This window comes from Labrus mixtus, chromosome 8, assembly GCF_963584025.1.
Source record: "Labrus mixtus chromosome 8, fLabMix1.1, whole genome shotgun sequence".
In the NCBI taxonomy this organism is placed as follows: domain Eukaryota; kingdom Metazoa; phylum Chordata; class Actinopteri; order Labriformes; family Labridae; genus Labrus; species Labrus mixtus.
In genome coordinates this window covers 4,370,944-4,385,182 of record NC_083619.1, presented here as the reverse complement: position 1 = coordinate 4,385,182, position 14,239 = coordinate 4,370,944, and the positions used below count along the sequence as shown (strand labels likewise).

The following is a 14,239-nucleotide window of genomic DNA, read 5'->3' as shown; positions in this document are numbered from 1 at the left end:
AGGTTCCGGTCCCCCCTTTACGTCACACGTAGGTGTGAAGTACCGCAGGGGATTCTGGGATAAAGAGTCCTTTTAGGCCTCTTTGTGATCTCAGTAAATAACTCAAAGGCACAGACTGTCCTAAGCCTGCGTGGCCCAACAATGTGCTTTTTAACAGCAGACGAGATGAAAACAGCCACACACTGCTATGACTGATGGTTTCCTGTTCAACACCACTTTGTGCTGCGTTCACGGTTTCTGGACTGTAATTATAACATGTGCAAGGAAATGTCAATTTGTTTTCACCCGATGGAAAAATGTGTTTTAAAAACCTGTCATTATGGTTCTGAAGTTAAATGTGTCTGTGTCTTGATTTCAGGGCCAGTGGGAGGTGACTGTCAGAAGAAATGCCGGTCCTAGGCGCCCTAGTACATCACCACCAGGACCATGGCGACTCCTTGGCCAATGAGAAAAGAGAGGTGCTCCCATGCTAGATGGTCGGCGTCCTCCTTCATGCTCCTATGGTTGCCGTGGGTGTTGCTATGGCTTCCATGGCCCACCCGAGCTGAACAAGTGGGCGGTGGGGGACACGGCGGGAAGGCTTTCCATGGTTCCCTGTCGTCCCCCTCGTTGACGTCATCTTCATCCTCCTCCTCCTCGTCCTCATCGTCCCCGTCCAGCTCTTCGGCGTGGGGCTTCAACACGAGGCAGAGTGGGGGGCAGCTGGACTGGCTGCTGTCGGAGAAAGGACCTTTCCACAGATGTCCCGAGTACACAGAGTTCAGAGAGAGGTTCCAGCAGGGATTTTCTACCAGATACAAGATTTACAGGTGAGAGGGGGTCTGCACCCTTGCATTGGTGTGTATGTCTGTCTGTTAGTCGGATAAAAAGAGAGACTTTGTGTGGCTGGACTTAAAAGATCAACAGGCTGGAGGATGTTAAGCTCTCACCACCATCCACCTCTGGAGCGCCTCTCAACCCTTTCGGCTCATGGCCTCAGAAATGCTTCTCTGATAATGTTACACTTTGAAAATGTAGGCTAACATTCCTTGATTTCAATCCTTAGATTAGCACAGGCCTTGCCTAAATCCCAACCGAAACAATGCCTGAAGAAGAAGAAGAAGAAGAAGAAGAAGAAGAAGAAATGTCTTCCTCAGGAGGAACTATTCAAACCTTTGAGTTTTCCAGAGGGATTTTAAATTGATGACTTTTGTCAAACACTATAACAAAAGCTGCTAAATTAAACATCTGCAACACATTGTTACAGATATATAAGAAAGAGGAGGTTACCGCTGTGCTTTAGGCTTCTTAAGGCTGCTTATCATCGCAAAGAAAAGTTAAGGGGATCATCAAGAATTAAAAGATAAAACATGATCTGAAATCTATGAATGTAATCAAGACAAGGCGGGACTTACAACCTTAGCTTTGTCAACAACACTAATAGTCCGCTAGTCCGACTCGTCTTTTGGAGGGAACAATTTCCAGGTGTGGCTGCTGGTGCCGGGACTTGACTCCAGTGGTGATTTTAGAGTCGTGTCAGGGCCCTTTGCAAAAATTACTTGACGGCCCTCCAACCAGTGTTCATCACCTTTATTTCTGCCAGTGTCTCGACAACGACTCTTCATTCTCATTCAGTGACAAACATTGGGGTTCACAGCAATGATGCGACGCTAAGCAGGGCAACAGTGAGTTTTGTCAGACAGGGGCCACCTTAGGGAGGTTTCTGACTGTCAATGCAAAATTTGCACATTTTGGACCACTGTTGTGGTTTAAGGATTGTAAGCCCTTGGGCGGGCCCCCTACTGGCCTGGAACCCCAAGCAGTTGCCTGCCTTGCCTGTTGACAGGCAGCAACTCTGCATGACTCCTGATATGATTGACTCGTGATATTTCCTTAAATAAAGCAAAGCATATAGAGCTAACACACCTACAGACCTTACAAAGGAAGCAGAAGTTAACTTTCGTAACCTAGCAACAATAAGTGCCGCTGAGAAGCGTTCTGAAAATGAGGTCGCGAGCACTTCCAGCGCAAAAAGCTCCGTCTGTGGACACAGCCCCTTATGAAGTATTTCCACCGGTATACCATATTTAGTTCAAATCTTTAGAAGCCTTTTTGGCTGCTTGGGGATTGGATTGCAGGTTGTCTGTCCTGCAAACACAGTGGCGGATAGAGATGGCGAGGTAAAGGCTAGACATGCTAAAAAAACATTGAGTTGATGTTGAGTATCTTGAAAATGTGAATGTTGGAATGAAGGTATTTTTTCCGCCCATCTGTGTTCAAAATACGGTTATAAATATTTAAATCTATTCTTTAAAAGTTGTTGAGAAAAGTAATGAGTTAAAGTTTTAAAGCAAACATCACTCAGAGGATTATATCAAATATAAAAACGCGTTGTTTTCAAATGAAATGGAATAAATTAGTTATAATGAAATCATATAAATGCGCAGAAACAAACGGTAGAGGTCAATATGATGTTACTCTTCTTTTCAGCTCTGTATATATAAATCATTTTTTTCTCATAAAATGTAGCACCGGCACTAAAATTCAATCAAGCGCCTCCTGTCTGTGTGTGAGAGCATGTAATGAAAAGATGTTCTGTATCACTTTTTATCACTCAGAACACGCATTATTGTCAAAACACGGCTCCTCTTTATTAAAATTCGCCTGATGGGAAGAAATCCAATTCAAGCAGCAGCATTATGATTTGTGTGAAGCGGGATTAGAAGCTCTGAGAGACAAAAACAACGACTCCCTTTTTCTCTTGCTTTGTTCTTTTGTCTTTGTCTTCAGTGCTAACGACGGCAAACCAATAGCTCGTGAGATATAATTAAGTAAAAGCAATGAGCTCATTTTGCCTAGTTTTGTGTCATTGAAAAGTAACTAACAGACGAGTTAGTGTTGATAAAGACTGCCTGGCTCAGGATTAAGTGTTGAAGCTGGTATACGTGGTCTCAGAAATATTTAGGGAAGATGTCGAGTAATAGCTGATAGTTAAAAGAACATGTTTGTAATATAAGACAATATTAAAGGAGCAATATGTATCTCTGACACCTAGTGTTTTAAAATGGGTACTGCATGCTTATAGGTTTACATGCCACAGATACTGAAGCTTCAGTGTTCAGGTTTCTGCATTTCTGTGTTGAGCTGCTCAGATTTCCATGTGGTGAACACTGAAGCTTCAGTGTTTATCCAGCTCTGCATGGGTCTGTAAACCTTTCTGTGTTCTAACCTCTCTCCATTTTTCAAAAGCATCTCCAATATTGATCCTAGTTTGAGCACGTTTCTGCTCGTGGAGCTTATTAGAAACATGCAGAGGCTTTTTAGGTCGGGTACAATCACTTCTATCTGAACCAGTTCTCTTGCCCGCTTCCATCACTGCAACACCTATTGGTTTGAAGTTTGCCTGGCAAACCGAGGGGCATCCAAAACAGGTGTGGGGGGGCCTTAAAACAGTCTACCTCTAGTCCAAACAAATCCAGAGCATTCAGGAGCAGAATCTAAAGTTAGAAGGAGAACATACTGTCTGCTGCATTGTTGTCAGAGAAGCCAGCACTTCAACATAGCATGTTTCCTTAATGTCTGATCATATATAAGGTCATTTTATGATGTCATTCAGTAGATATCTTACAGATTGGACCTTTAAGGCGAATAGTTATCATAGTCATAGAAACCTGACTGCCTGTTCTCAGTCTGTTTGATTTTAGATGTTTTTTTAATTAGGCTTTCAAACATTACTATGTGTAATTGGCCAATCAGAATCAAGTATTCAACACAAAGCCGACTAATAAACCGGTTTATTATTTCAAACACAAACATAATTTCTGGTGCCTGCTTGTAGAGACATGCAGAAATGTGTAACCATGCTCGTTCACTTATTGTCGGCTGTATGCTGGACTCAATTCTTGTGTTAGAAAAACCTAAAATCTCACTTTTGGCCCAAACATTTCCCTGCTGGAGAGGAGCGTGTGCCAAAGCAGGAGGTTTCAGTGTGTGTCCAGATTCTGTTCGATGTGCGCTCTATAAATAATGCAGTGCAGTCCTGTGCCAGGTCCGGAGTTCATGGCCGCCCCTGTCACCATTATCATTACTGCAAATTTAATACCAAAAGTGATGGATATAAACTGCCTCCGCTGAGGCTGCAATTCGGATTTCCATTTCCTCAACTTGGAATATCTATGTATGATTCTTTACTTTTCATCCCCCCCCTTCCTCCCCCTCGCCTCGCTTCCCTCCCTCTGTGAGCTCTTTAAAAAATAGTTTCTCTCAGCCTTGAAAGTTGTCGCAGCCCGTTTGTACTGTCAGAAATGTACACTAGCTTGGGAGCTCTAATTATCTTTGACTTATTTTTTGTTCTTTTACCATTTCAGAACTTGTATATGTGAGTTTAAAAAGATGTTCACTTAAGTACAAAGCATTTTGAAGTGAATCACACACGCTCTCACATCACTTCCTCTCCCTGCCTGCCTGTCTTGTTGGCTGCTTTTTGTTCAGTGTTTTTTCTCCCACATGGTAACACACTCAGATATTCGCTGCTCCTCTGGACACTTAGAGGTCAGACATTTTTAGCTGACCCGTCCCTCCTGCATGACATCATTTTGGTTTTGTCCTTCCTTTTCTGTCTCACTCTGCCCTAACTTGAATAAAACTTAATGTGATCACACAATTGCTCCGGTGGATGTGCAAGTTTAACCCGATGCAGCCTACATCAACTCCATCACCATTTTCTGGATCATAACATGCCAAATAGCGCTGCTCCTACGAGAGACCATCCAATCACTGTGCTCGTTTACATCCGGCTACATTCAGTCTATGGCTAAAGGCCGAAATATATTTTTGTTTATCTGACTAGTATTTCTGTTGTTGACTAGTCTGTTCTTCCCTGTTGGCTCCACAATACACATTCATTGCCACCCGTTACATCTCTGGTACTACCTCCAATGCAGATCAGGGGCAGAACGAAGTGCCTAAACCTAACCATTCTCCCTAATACGACCTCTGACCTTAACCACCAACCGACTACCTTTAGCAGTGAGCCCTTTCCTGAGGCCTCAAAACTTGTATTAGTTGGGTTTAAATGAAGGAGGGACTCCGGACAGTCATGAGGAGAGGGTCCACACTGGTCCTTTCTTCAACCCTCCATTTTGCTTTTTACGACCTCTTTTATCTCTGGTTTTATTAACATATGTATTTCTTACTAACTTTTAAACCCCATTATTATCAGCCCAACTGTTTTTTAACCCTCCTACCATTCACTTATTTGAAAGAGGGATGAGGAAGAGGGTTTTAATGGATTCTTTAATTATTAGATTTTTTAACACAATTAGAGAGGCGGGACTAGTACCTGTGCACCTAACCCTAACCCTAACATCTAAACCTAACCCTAATGCTTCAAGCATTAACCTCATCCCAAACTTAACCCTGACCTAAACATACATCTGTTAACCTCATCACATTTCATTAGACATTGGGGAGGCTGTGGCTCAGCTGGTAGAGTTGGTTCGATCTCCAGCTCCTGCAGCAACATGTCCGATGTGTCCTTGGGCAAGACACTTAACCCCAAGTTGCTCCTGCTTCTTTGGCAGCAGCGTATTAATGGGCTTAGTTACCTCTGCTGTCCACTTTACATAGAAACCTCTACCATATGGGTGTGATTGTGTCACCTGCGGTGTAAAAGCGCTTTGAGTAGTCAGAAGACTAGAAAAGCGCTACACAAGCTCAAGTCCATTCCACATTGCAGTCGAGACCTAACAGGGTCATTAATACCCCTCCAATTATAAATGCCAACATGCTATTTAGAATTATTATTATTATTTGTTAAAGGCGCAGAGAAACAATGAGCAAAAAACAATATTTCTGTTGGGGTGTGTGCAAAGTTACATGAACATGAATCACTTTTATTCGATGTATTCCTCCTGCTGGGGCAAATAAAATGTTTTCTCTGCAGGCCTTGTTTGTCTCATTTTTGGGATGAACACCTTAATTTTCCCTTTATGTCCTCTGCAGAAGCAATAAATGTGAAGGTAATCATTTTGTCTCCAAAATAACAATTCTCTCATATGCACCAAGGCAGAGGAGAGCACACTGAGGTGGAATGAGCATGTGAAAAATTCATAACAAAAAAAAATCCAATGTTTCATCTTGTGCACTGAATGTTCCTGCAACCTATTATAAAGGCATCAACTGACCAGATATAATATAACCGGTATCATGAAATAAAAAACTCCCAGGTGGCACAGTTCTGAGGAAAAGGATCCAATAACAGAACTCAAACATTGTTTAATGAAACAAAACAGGGCAGAGTTCAAACGTACTCAATACCATAATCTTTCCCGCTGCCCAATTGGTGTGAAGATTTTGTAATTTTCTGTAGCATCCATTTGGAGTTGTTTTCTGCTATCCACCTCAATAATGTCAAGGAAGCATAACTTTATTCTCTGATGATAGAACTTCAACCATTGTGGAGCATTTCAGAAGCAGACGTCTTGTCAGTCAAGACCGTGGACTGTAAATATTAATGGGTGAAGCTTGTCATTACCCTGCCACTCCAGACAATGCACTTTGCAAGGTTTAAAATAATTTGGTTACAGTCCGTCCATACCTGTAAGGGGAAAAATGTTTAGATGGTCTTCAGCCCTGTCTTTTGTACTTTGAGCTTCCTGAACTCAACTATGGAAATTTCAGGCCTCAAAATGTTTTTCATATTGTTGTGTAAAAGCAAAGCCATTGGATGTTATTCCCGGTTACTAAGAAACAAGTAAACAGTTTGTGCTGTTGGTCGGGATACTGAATGAATCCACTTATCACTTAATGAGTTCGGCAAGAGCTTTCATTTCAGATATGAACAAGTCATGGCTTAGTCATAAGTAACATTTCCCTGTTGTGTACTCTCATCTCTGCTCCTCGCTCTCTCTCTCTGTAAACGCATTTGTAAATGCATTCCTGAATTTCTGGGCTCGTTTTGTCGCTTTTGATTTGATTGCTGCTTCCCCTGCTTCCCACAACAACCAAGCACTTTTCACACATTTCAGCCGACACTTTAAACCCAATGTGTTCCTCAAGATCACTAGCACGCTCACACACCCCCCCCCACCCCAACCCCAATTTGTAAGAAAACTATGACAGTGGTAGAGAAACAAGGCCAGAGGGGGCCTGACAACATGGCTTCAAGGAAACTCTGCCAAGTTGAATAAAATTACTTCTTTTTTTCACAAGACAACAAGTGAAACAACACTTTATTTAGCCTTGAAGATTCATCTCTCCCTCGATGTGAAATCCTCCTAAAAGGAGCATTACATGGTGCCGGATAGCCTATAGAGGGGATTTTGTGCGCCCCATGTTTTTAGGTTATAGTCCTCATCGCAGCAGCCAGGGGTTTGAATCCGACCTTGGCCCTTTGCTGCATGTCATCCCCCCCTCTGTGTTCCAAACATTTCCTGTCTCTCTTTGGCTATCCTATCAAATAAAAAAAATCAACTAAAGGCCGTGACACACCAAGGATATCGTTGGTTGTCTGACCTAGTTGGACCACAGTGAGCGATCATCACCCTAGTTTTTGTGGTGTGCAGCTCCGTCGCTACCCATCAGCCCCCGTCTGCTTTTTTTTTTGGCCAATTCTCTGGATGTTCAGCTCAGCGAATCAATGCACAAGAAGCAAATCGAAAGTGACGGAAGCAAGCCAACAACTTCAACTTTTTATCAGACATTATTCTCGATTAGAAGTACCTATTTTATGATGGGGAACGACAGCGGTGTGAAAATGTTCTCCTCATATCACAACAACGGTTTATTTATCCACATTCTTCTCCATCTTCGTCCTCTTCCCGGTTTCCCCCTTTTTGGAATGACGATTACAGACTAGCGCCGCCTGCTGCCATGGAGAGCTATTTCCTTTCATGCACGTGCAGAATGTACGTGGTGGTTGGCCGTCGTCTGTAGTCTTTGCGGTGTGTTCAGGTGCAACTTTTTTGCTAAGACAAAAGGTGTTGTGAGGCATTGCCACTACTTCTTTGATGTGTCAGGGCCTTTAATTCTACTTCTTAGATCATTTGTGTTGTAGTTTTTTCCATTCCTGAAATCATTGTGATAATTACTATTTGCAAAAATAACCATGCTTGCAACTTTCAATATGAAATATTAAAAATTATCTGCACTTTAATGGAAACACTAATCGGTGTAATTCCGAGTCGGGTAATGAGGAACATCATTTTGTGAACATTTTCCAAAATCTGATTACTGATAATGGAGATATCGGACATGATAAAACAATAGCTGGATAAATGAAGAGACTGACAGTCCAGATCAAAACGCACAATGTAGCAATTAGGACATCATTATAAATGTTACGTGCTTGAACTTGTTTTTCAGCATCTCAGAGAAAAGATAGCCTGCAGAACGAGCCGGACACGATGAAGTCACACAGTTCACACGTTGGAAAAAAGCACTCCTCTTGTGTTTGTAATTGTACTCCTGTGACCTCACTGATGTTGATTATCTGATTAGCATTAGAGGAAATAAGTGCTGCCGGGCTTTTCTCTAGAGCGATATCGTCCGCTCTCATTAGCTTTTAATAAGGGGTAATGAGAGGAGAATACATGTTAGACGCATTTTCCCGCTCTAACCCTAATCCATTAAATCCTTTAATCTCATCATTGCATACAGTGAGTTACATCAGCGGCTATATAGCTTCAAACAAGCTGGAAAACTGTAACTGGACAAGTAGTGATGTCTGCTGTGATATTATCTTTCTTCTGACTGGAGTCTGTGGGGAGACCGTACTCCAGAGGCACTGACGTACAGTTATATTTAAAGAAAGACAGCCAGTACGTTTAGCAGCAACTGATCAAAAATAAGACTTTCAGATCGTTGATGCAAAAAAAAAAAGAAAAAGGGACCAAAAGGAAACAGATGACACAAACGTCTTTGAACTCGTACAATTTGGAGAGGACATGAAGTACTCACACTTAACAGCAGGGCCGGCCCTGGACATCTGGGGGCCCTAAGCAGGATCATTTTGTGGCCCTGCCTTGCAGTGGATAGTGGAGTATTGCCATCGCGAACCAGCAACTGTATACAATCACAAACCTTGGCATTATATCTGTACCTCTTTGAACGTGATGGGACACAATTATTTTACTGCTTATTAAGTACACTCACTGAAACAGTCAAAGTAAAGCTTACAGACTTGCCACATTTCTACTTCTTACTTTGTTGCTTTTTGAATGCATCATAAAGCATACATTTTGTCCTGATTTTCCCTTCTCCACAGCTTAAAAAGACCACCAGAAATTCCTACTTTGCTGATTAAGTAATGAAAACTTATTCTCTTGATATAGCAGACAGATTAAAGATTCTACAAAAAGATTCTAGTTTGAGTTTATATTTATTCTTTTAGAACACAGCAAGATAATTATAAATTCCACAACAACAAAAACAATGCAACAAAATTATAACTTATAATATATACAATAATTAATTAATAATTAATTTGCAAATACAAGGTTTAGTAGTAAAATACAGCTAATAAAAATATATATTTAAAAAATAAATGAATAAAAAATAAAATAGCAAAATATATAAAAAGGAATGAGAAAACATTAGTTTAAAGAGCACTAAAAAGCAAACTTTGATTTTCACCTCATCCATTTTTTATTACCCTGTTCCTGTTAATGACCTTGTCAGAATGTTTGTCTTCTTGCCTTTTGGATGCAAAGTCCTCTATAATGTCATCACAGGAAATCTTGCTTCTGGTGCCAGCATACTTAGATGATTGTCCACAGCCATGCTCCCCCTGAGAAAGAGAATATTTTGTTTTTACAATTAGTGTGAACAGAAAAGAATGTTCGGAGTAAGTTAAAGCAAGGTTAAATGACGTAATTCACTTATTGATTTGTTTAACCCTTACACACTGTTCATATAGTAACCCTTCACAGCATGGAGCAGATCATTTTTCATCTTTTATAATTACACTTGTTATTGAAATCTGTACCATAATCCATTTTGCATTCATAGATATTTTATTGTTGCTCTATTAGGTCTTTTCTTTGGGTTTTACAAACTTTTAGATCATTTGGCCCCCCAAAAATTATTTATCTACCATTTGGGCTGTGTTGCAACAGGCTGCTACTAGCTGGTGACACTTTTTGAGTATGTTAAGATTTCAAAACGTAAATATGATGTGATGAGTCACAGCCTTTACTGTCAATAATCACATTCCCAGTTTTAAATATTGACAGCCCTATAGGGAAGCAATTCAATTCATATGCGGGATTAAGAGGATGCTAGTGTTGAATTTGTGGGTATGGTACGGCTGGAACAGAGCCCCACATGATGATCATTTCAAAGCAGAAACTTTATTTAAAGTCACATTTTGAGTCTTTACAATTCTAATTAATACATGCAAGACTTAATCCGATCGCTAAAGAAATATGTTATCTATGAACTACCTTGACAAATCACAGTCATTGCAGTTATTTTTCAAGTCAGCCATTACAACACCATGGACTCCTGCAGTTAAAGAGTGAACAGTCTCAATTGGCAGGATTTGGATGTGGAATAACAAAGCACTGCGGGGAATAATCTCACTCTTCTATTTACATCTGTCTAAAATGACAAAGAAGCTGTGTGGAGCCGTTCTTACTGAGACCGCGGCTCTGCTTAATTTTCACCTGTAGGCTTCTGGAGGAGTTCACAGAGATTGGCTGCTGATGAGACACGGGATGAGGGTGGAGGGAAGGTGGAGGGAGGTAGGGCTTAAGACTGCAGATTTCCCTCTGTGGTCCACACCATCAGAGACACAGAGGGCTTAGCGTGGACAGAGCAGCGGGGCAGGAACACGCCTGTGGATCAGTGATGGAAGCAGTCAGGAGGCAACAGTCGCCTGTTGGGCATGCCGTGTGTGTGTGTGTTTCTAGTGTGTATGTTTGTATACCTCCCACAAAAGGACCAAAGACCAATGTGGGTCACACACTGCCCTGCCAAACACTCGTACACCAACACAGAGGGTCTTTGCAGAGGGTTTGAAAGTTTAACTTTTTATATTTCATGAAGGCATGAAACAAAAGAAGCACCAACTGCTGCACACATGACCACCGGTCGACAACACACTGCTGGGTTCAAACACACAGAGAGAAGAGATGAAGAGAGCAGAGAAACAACATACACAGTGGGATTACTTAGAGAGAAACATGCATACATCAAACTGACTGAACCAGGCAGACTCTCTGAAGCTGTGTTTGTTTATTGCACATTAATAATTATTTTATTATACATAAAAGTTATTTTCTACAGAGCATGTCAGTAGTGTTGGAGTACTAGAAATCGGTCTTTGAGTTCACTTTTTGAAGTTCTCGTCTCGGAATGAAAAGCATTCTTACTTGGTCTTGTCTCGGTCTCAGACTGGGCGGACTCTGGATTTTACATCAAGACCAGTTAAGACCACCACTGAGAGGCTACTTTTCCACATCATTACTGGGATTAACTTTAATTCATTCAAAATTTGATTTGTATCCCCTGGTTACGGCCTCAACCTTCCCGGTGTTACAGTCTAAAGTAGCGACACTCCCCTTTCGCACGAGATGATGATCTTTATGGTCTTGGTCTTGAATCAGTCTCAATCCCTAAATGTCTTGGTCTTGGTCTTGTCTCGGTCTTGGAGCACTCTGGTCTCGGGTATGTCTTGGTATGTCTTACTGCTTCCACTGGGACCGTGTTACAGCCATAGATTGTATAAAAATGGACGTAGTGGGGTGCAGTCTGAGCTCACTTAGTAGATGAGGTGTCCAGAGAGTCCTGAGAGTGTCCAGAGAGTTTCGGTACTCAAACATGTTTGATGTACGATTACAGATCGTAGTGCCTCGGACGGAATACCCACAGCAGCCAAATGACAGCGAGCAGACTTGGAAACGTCACCGACCGCATACTGCGTAGTCTGATAACCCACTCTCACTCCGCACTGCTAATTGTACAAAGCCGCACATAATCCGTCTTCTCAGCCAGGAATTCATTCATTGTTTTTCTGGTTTAGGTTTATCGACACAAAACAGAACACACAGCAGGACAGCCAGCTGACAACACTGATGGTCCTCCATATTTGTCACTGTGACACAATGACATATTTGTCATTGTTTGATCGCGCGGGTTTCTGCGAGATCTCGTGCCTGTTAAATCATTACAGCAGGAGTGTGGTCTCATGAACTGGTCAAGATGTACATGTGTGTGTTCAGAGGATTATAATACAAAAAATCTGTTGAAACTGTCCTCATGTCTTCAGTCTCCCATGTTTGAAATTTTTTTTTAAGATTACAAAACCGTCTATTGTGTAACCAACTGAACTGTATCAATAAAATTAGAACTTATACAGTCATACGCATTAATTAAATCGTTTTTAATTCTCACCTTTAGTTTGATTGGATTCATTAGCCACTGTGTAATTATTGCACAGAGGTCGACTCTCTCTCTGTGAAAAGCTTTTAACTTGTACTTCTTTTTTTGAAAAAGTAGAGAGCATCAACAATCGACCTGCCAGATCCTTCCAACGATGTTACTCTTACACTATTTCAGCTCTTGAATTTGACCAATAAGTAAGGCCTCCTCAGCGACCTGTGCAGGTGCCCAGAGAGAACTCTATCATGAGTTATACATTAACTTTTTCTTTTTTTTTTATGAACCCAGCAGTAACCATCTGAATTAAAATATTTTTACAGGCCGCCAGAGAACAAAATGAGACCTTGTCCATAGAAAGTGAATACCTACGAATTGATGCAACGTTCTCTGAAAGCGAGATTTGACATTAAAGTTTAATATGAGCTATTGAGCAGATGAAAAAAAAAAAGAGAAGCTCGGCCATTAAATATGCAATGCAAAGCCGAATCTGTCAAAACAAAATGTTTTTGAAAGAGAAGCTGTGAGACAGAGAGAGGAGAGTGTGGGTGGATGTCTGTACATGTGAATCTGAGTCCCTTTCTGTTTGGTCTCCATCCAATTAAAATCAGGAAATAACTGACAGTTAAAAAATCCTTGAGTCCTTGAGCTGAGAAAAAAGTATCAACAGACTTCTTGTAAATATCAAAAATATCTTTCTGAGAACTTCTGTTTATCCAGAAGTCTGGATACTTGTGTCAAGTAGTTTGACACAAGTGTCTTGGAAGGTGATAGGAACCCAAACTCAGCAGATGATGTTTTTCCAGAGGTGAGCATTTATTTACAGTGATAATCCCAACACCTGACAAAAATGACTGAACTAAATCAAGACTGTGTGTTTGCTTTAAGTTGATTTATACTTTGATGTGACCTGTAACTTAATGCTAACACAAACAAACCCGGGATAGTAAGTGCTGCAATGTTACACAAGCAAAAAATACATTCTATCAAAATACACAACTGTAAAGAATAACATGATTTGATATTAAATGAAGATTTAAGTGACAAGTGGTGAAGCATCTCACCCACTTGTCCGACTAAATTGTCGTGCTAGTGGTGCTAACATTAACTAACCCTGTGCCAGTATCACACTCGACTTGCGCTTCACTGCAGCTCTTTATTGCCCGAAGCCTGAAAAATATTCAGTTGTTTTCATTTTCTCTTTACACAATATTTGATATTATAACCAAGCGGCAACCTCCGGTACTGAAAAATTAAGCCAATGCGGAAGTGCGAAATCCTGCAGTACATCGAGTGTCCTCTAGAGGCTGGCTCCAGGAGCACCGGAAGTCACATCCACATGACTGGCAAAAATGCTGCCTGGTACACAAAACGAAATCTGATTAGTTATTGTCATCACTGGCACACACTATACAGGGGGGTGATTTTTTTTTTTTTTTTTTTTTAAACGGCTCCGTTTTGATTTTGAAAAACAATGTATTATCCATATTTAGGCGCGTAGCTGACATGATTGACAGGTGGGCGTGATGTAACGGTTTGTCATAAGTCTTAAAACCCACCTCAGCTGAATAATTTAGAGTTTAAAAAAAGAGATAAAAAACAGTCCTTGTAAACACATCATGCACCCAAATTAAGATGCATGCTGACTTACAAGAAGCTACGCAAATTGTATTTGAAGGTGAAAAGATGCCAGATGCAATGTTTACGCCCTTTGACCTTCAGTATGAAAGTCTTGGAGGTGTAATAGGTGGAAGAAGCTTTGGAGGTAGTAACAGAGTCATTACAGGGGCAAGACATGATTGGTGGAGCCAGCGGGGAGAGCAGCGCTGTGTGTGTGCATGTCTGACTGTATGTGTGTACATGGAGCCTCCGCTGTGGCGTG

The 14,239-nt window shown here is 41.2% G+C and overlaps 1 protein-coding gene across 1 annotated transcript in view; it reads left to right on the top strand.

Annotated features, from left to right (window-relative positions):
- Window positions 1-14,239, top strand: part of brinp2 (bone morphogenetic protein/retinoic acid inducible neural-specific 2) — a 244,065-nt gene that overhangs the window by 110,481 nt on the left and 119,345 nt on the right. The window contains exon 2 of the mRNA XM_061043895.1: window positions 359-809. Within this exon, the coding sequence (XP_060899878.1) occupies window positions 427-809 (383 nt within the window). The 5' untranslated portion in view covers window positions 359-426. The remainder of the gene's footprint in view (window positions 1-358; window positions 810-14,239) is intronic.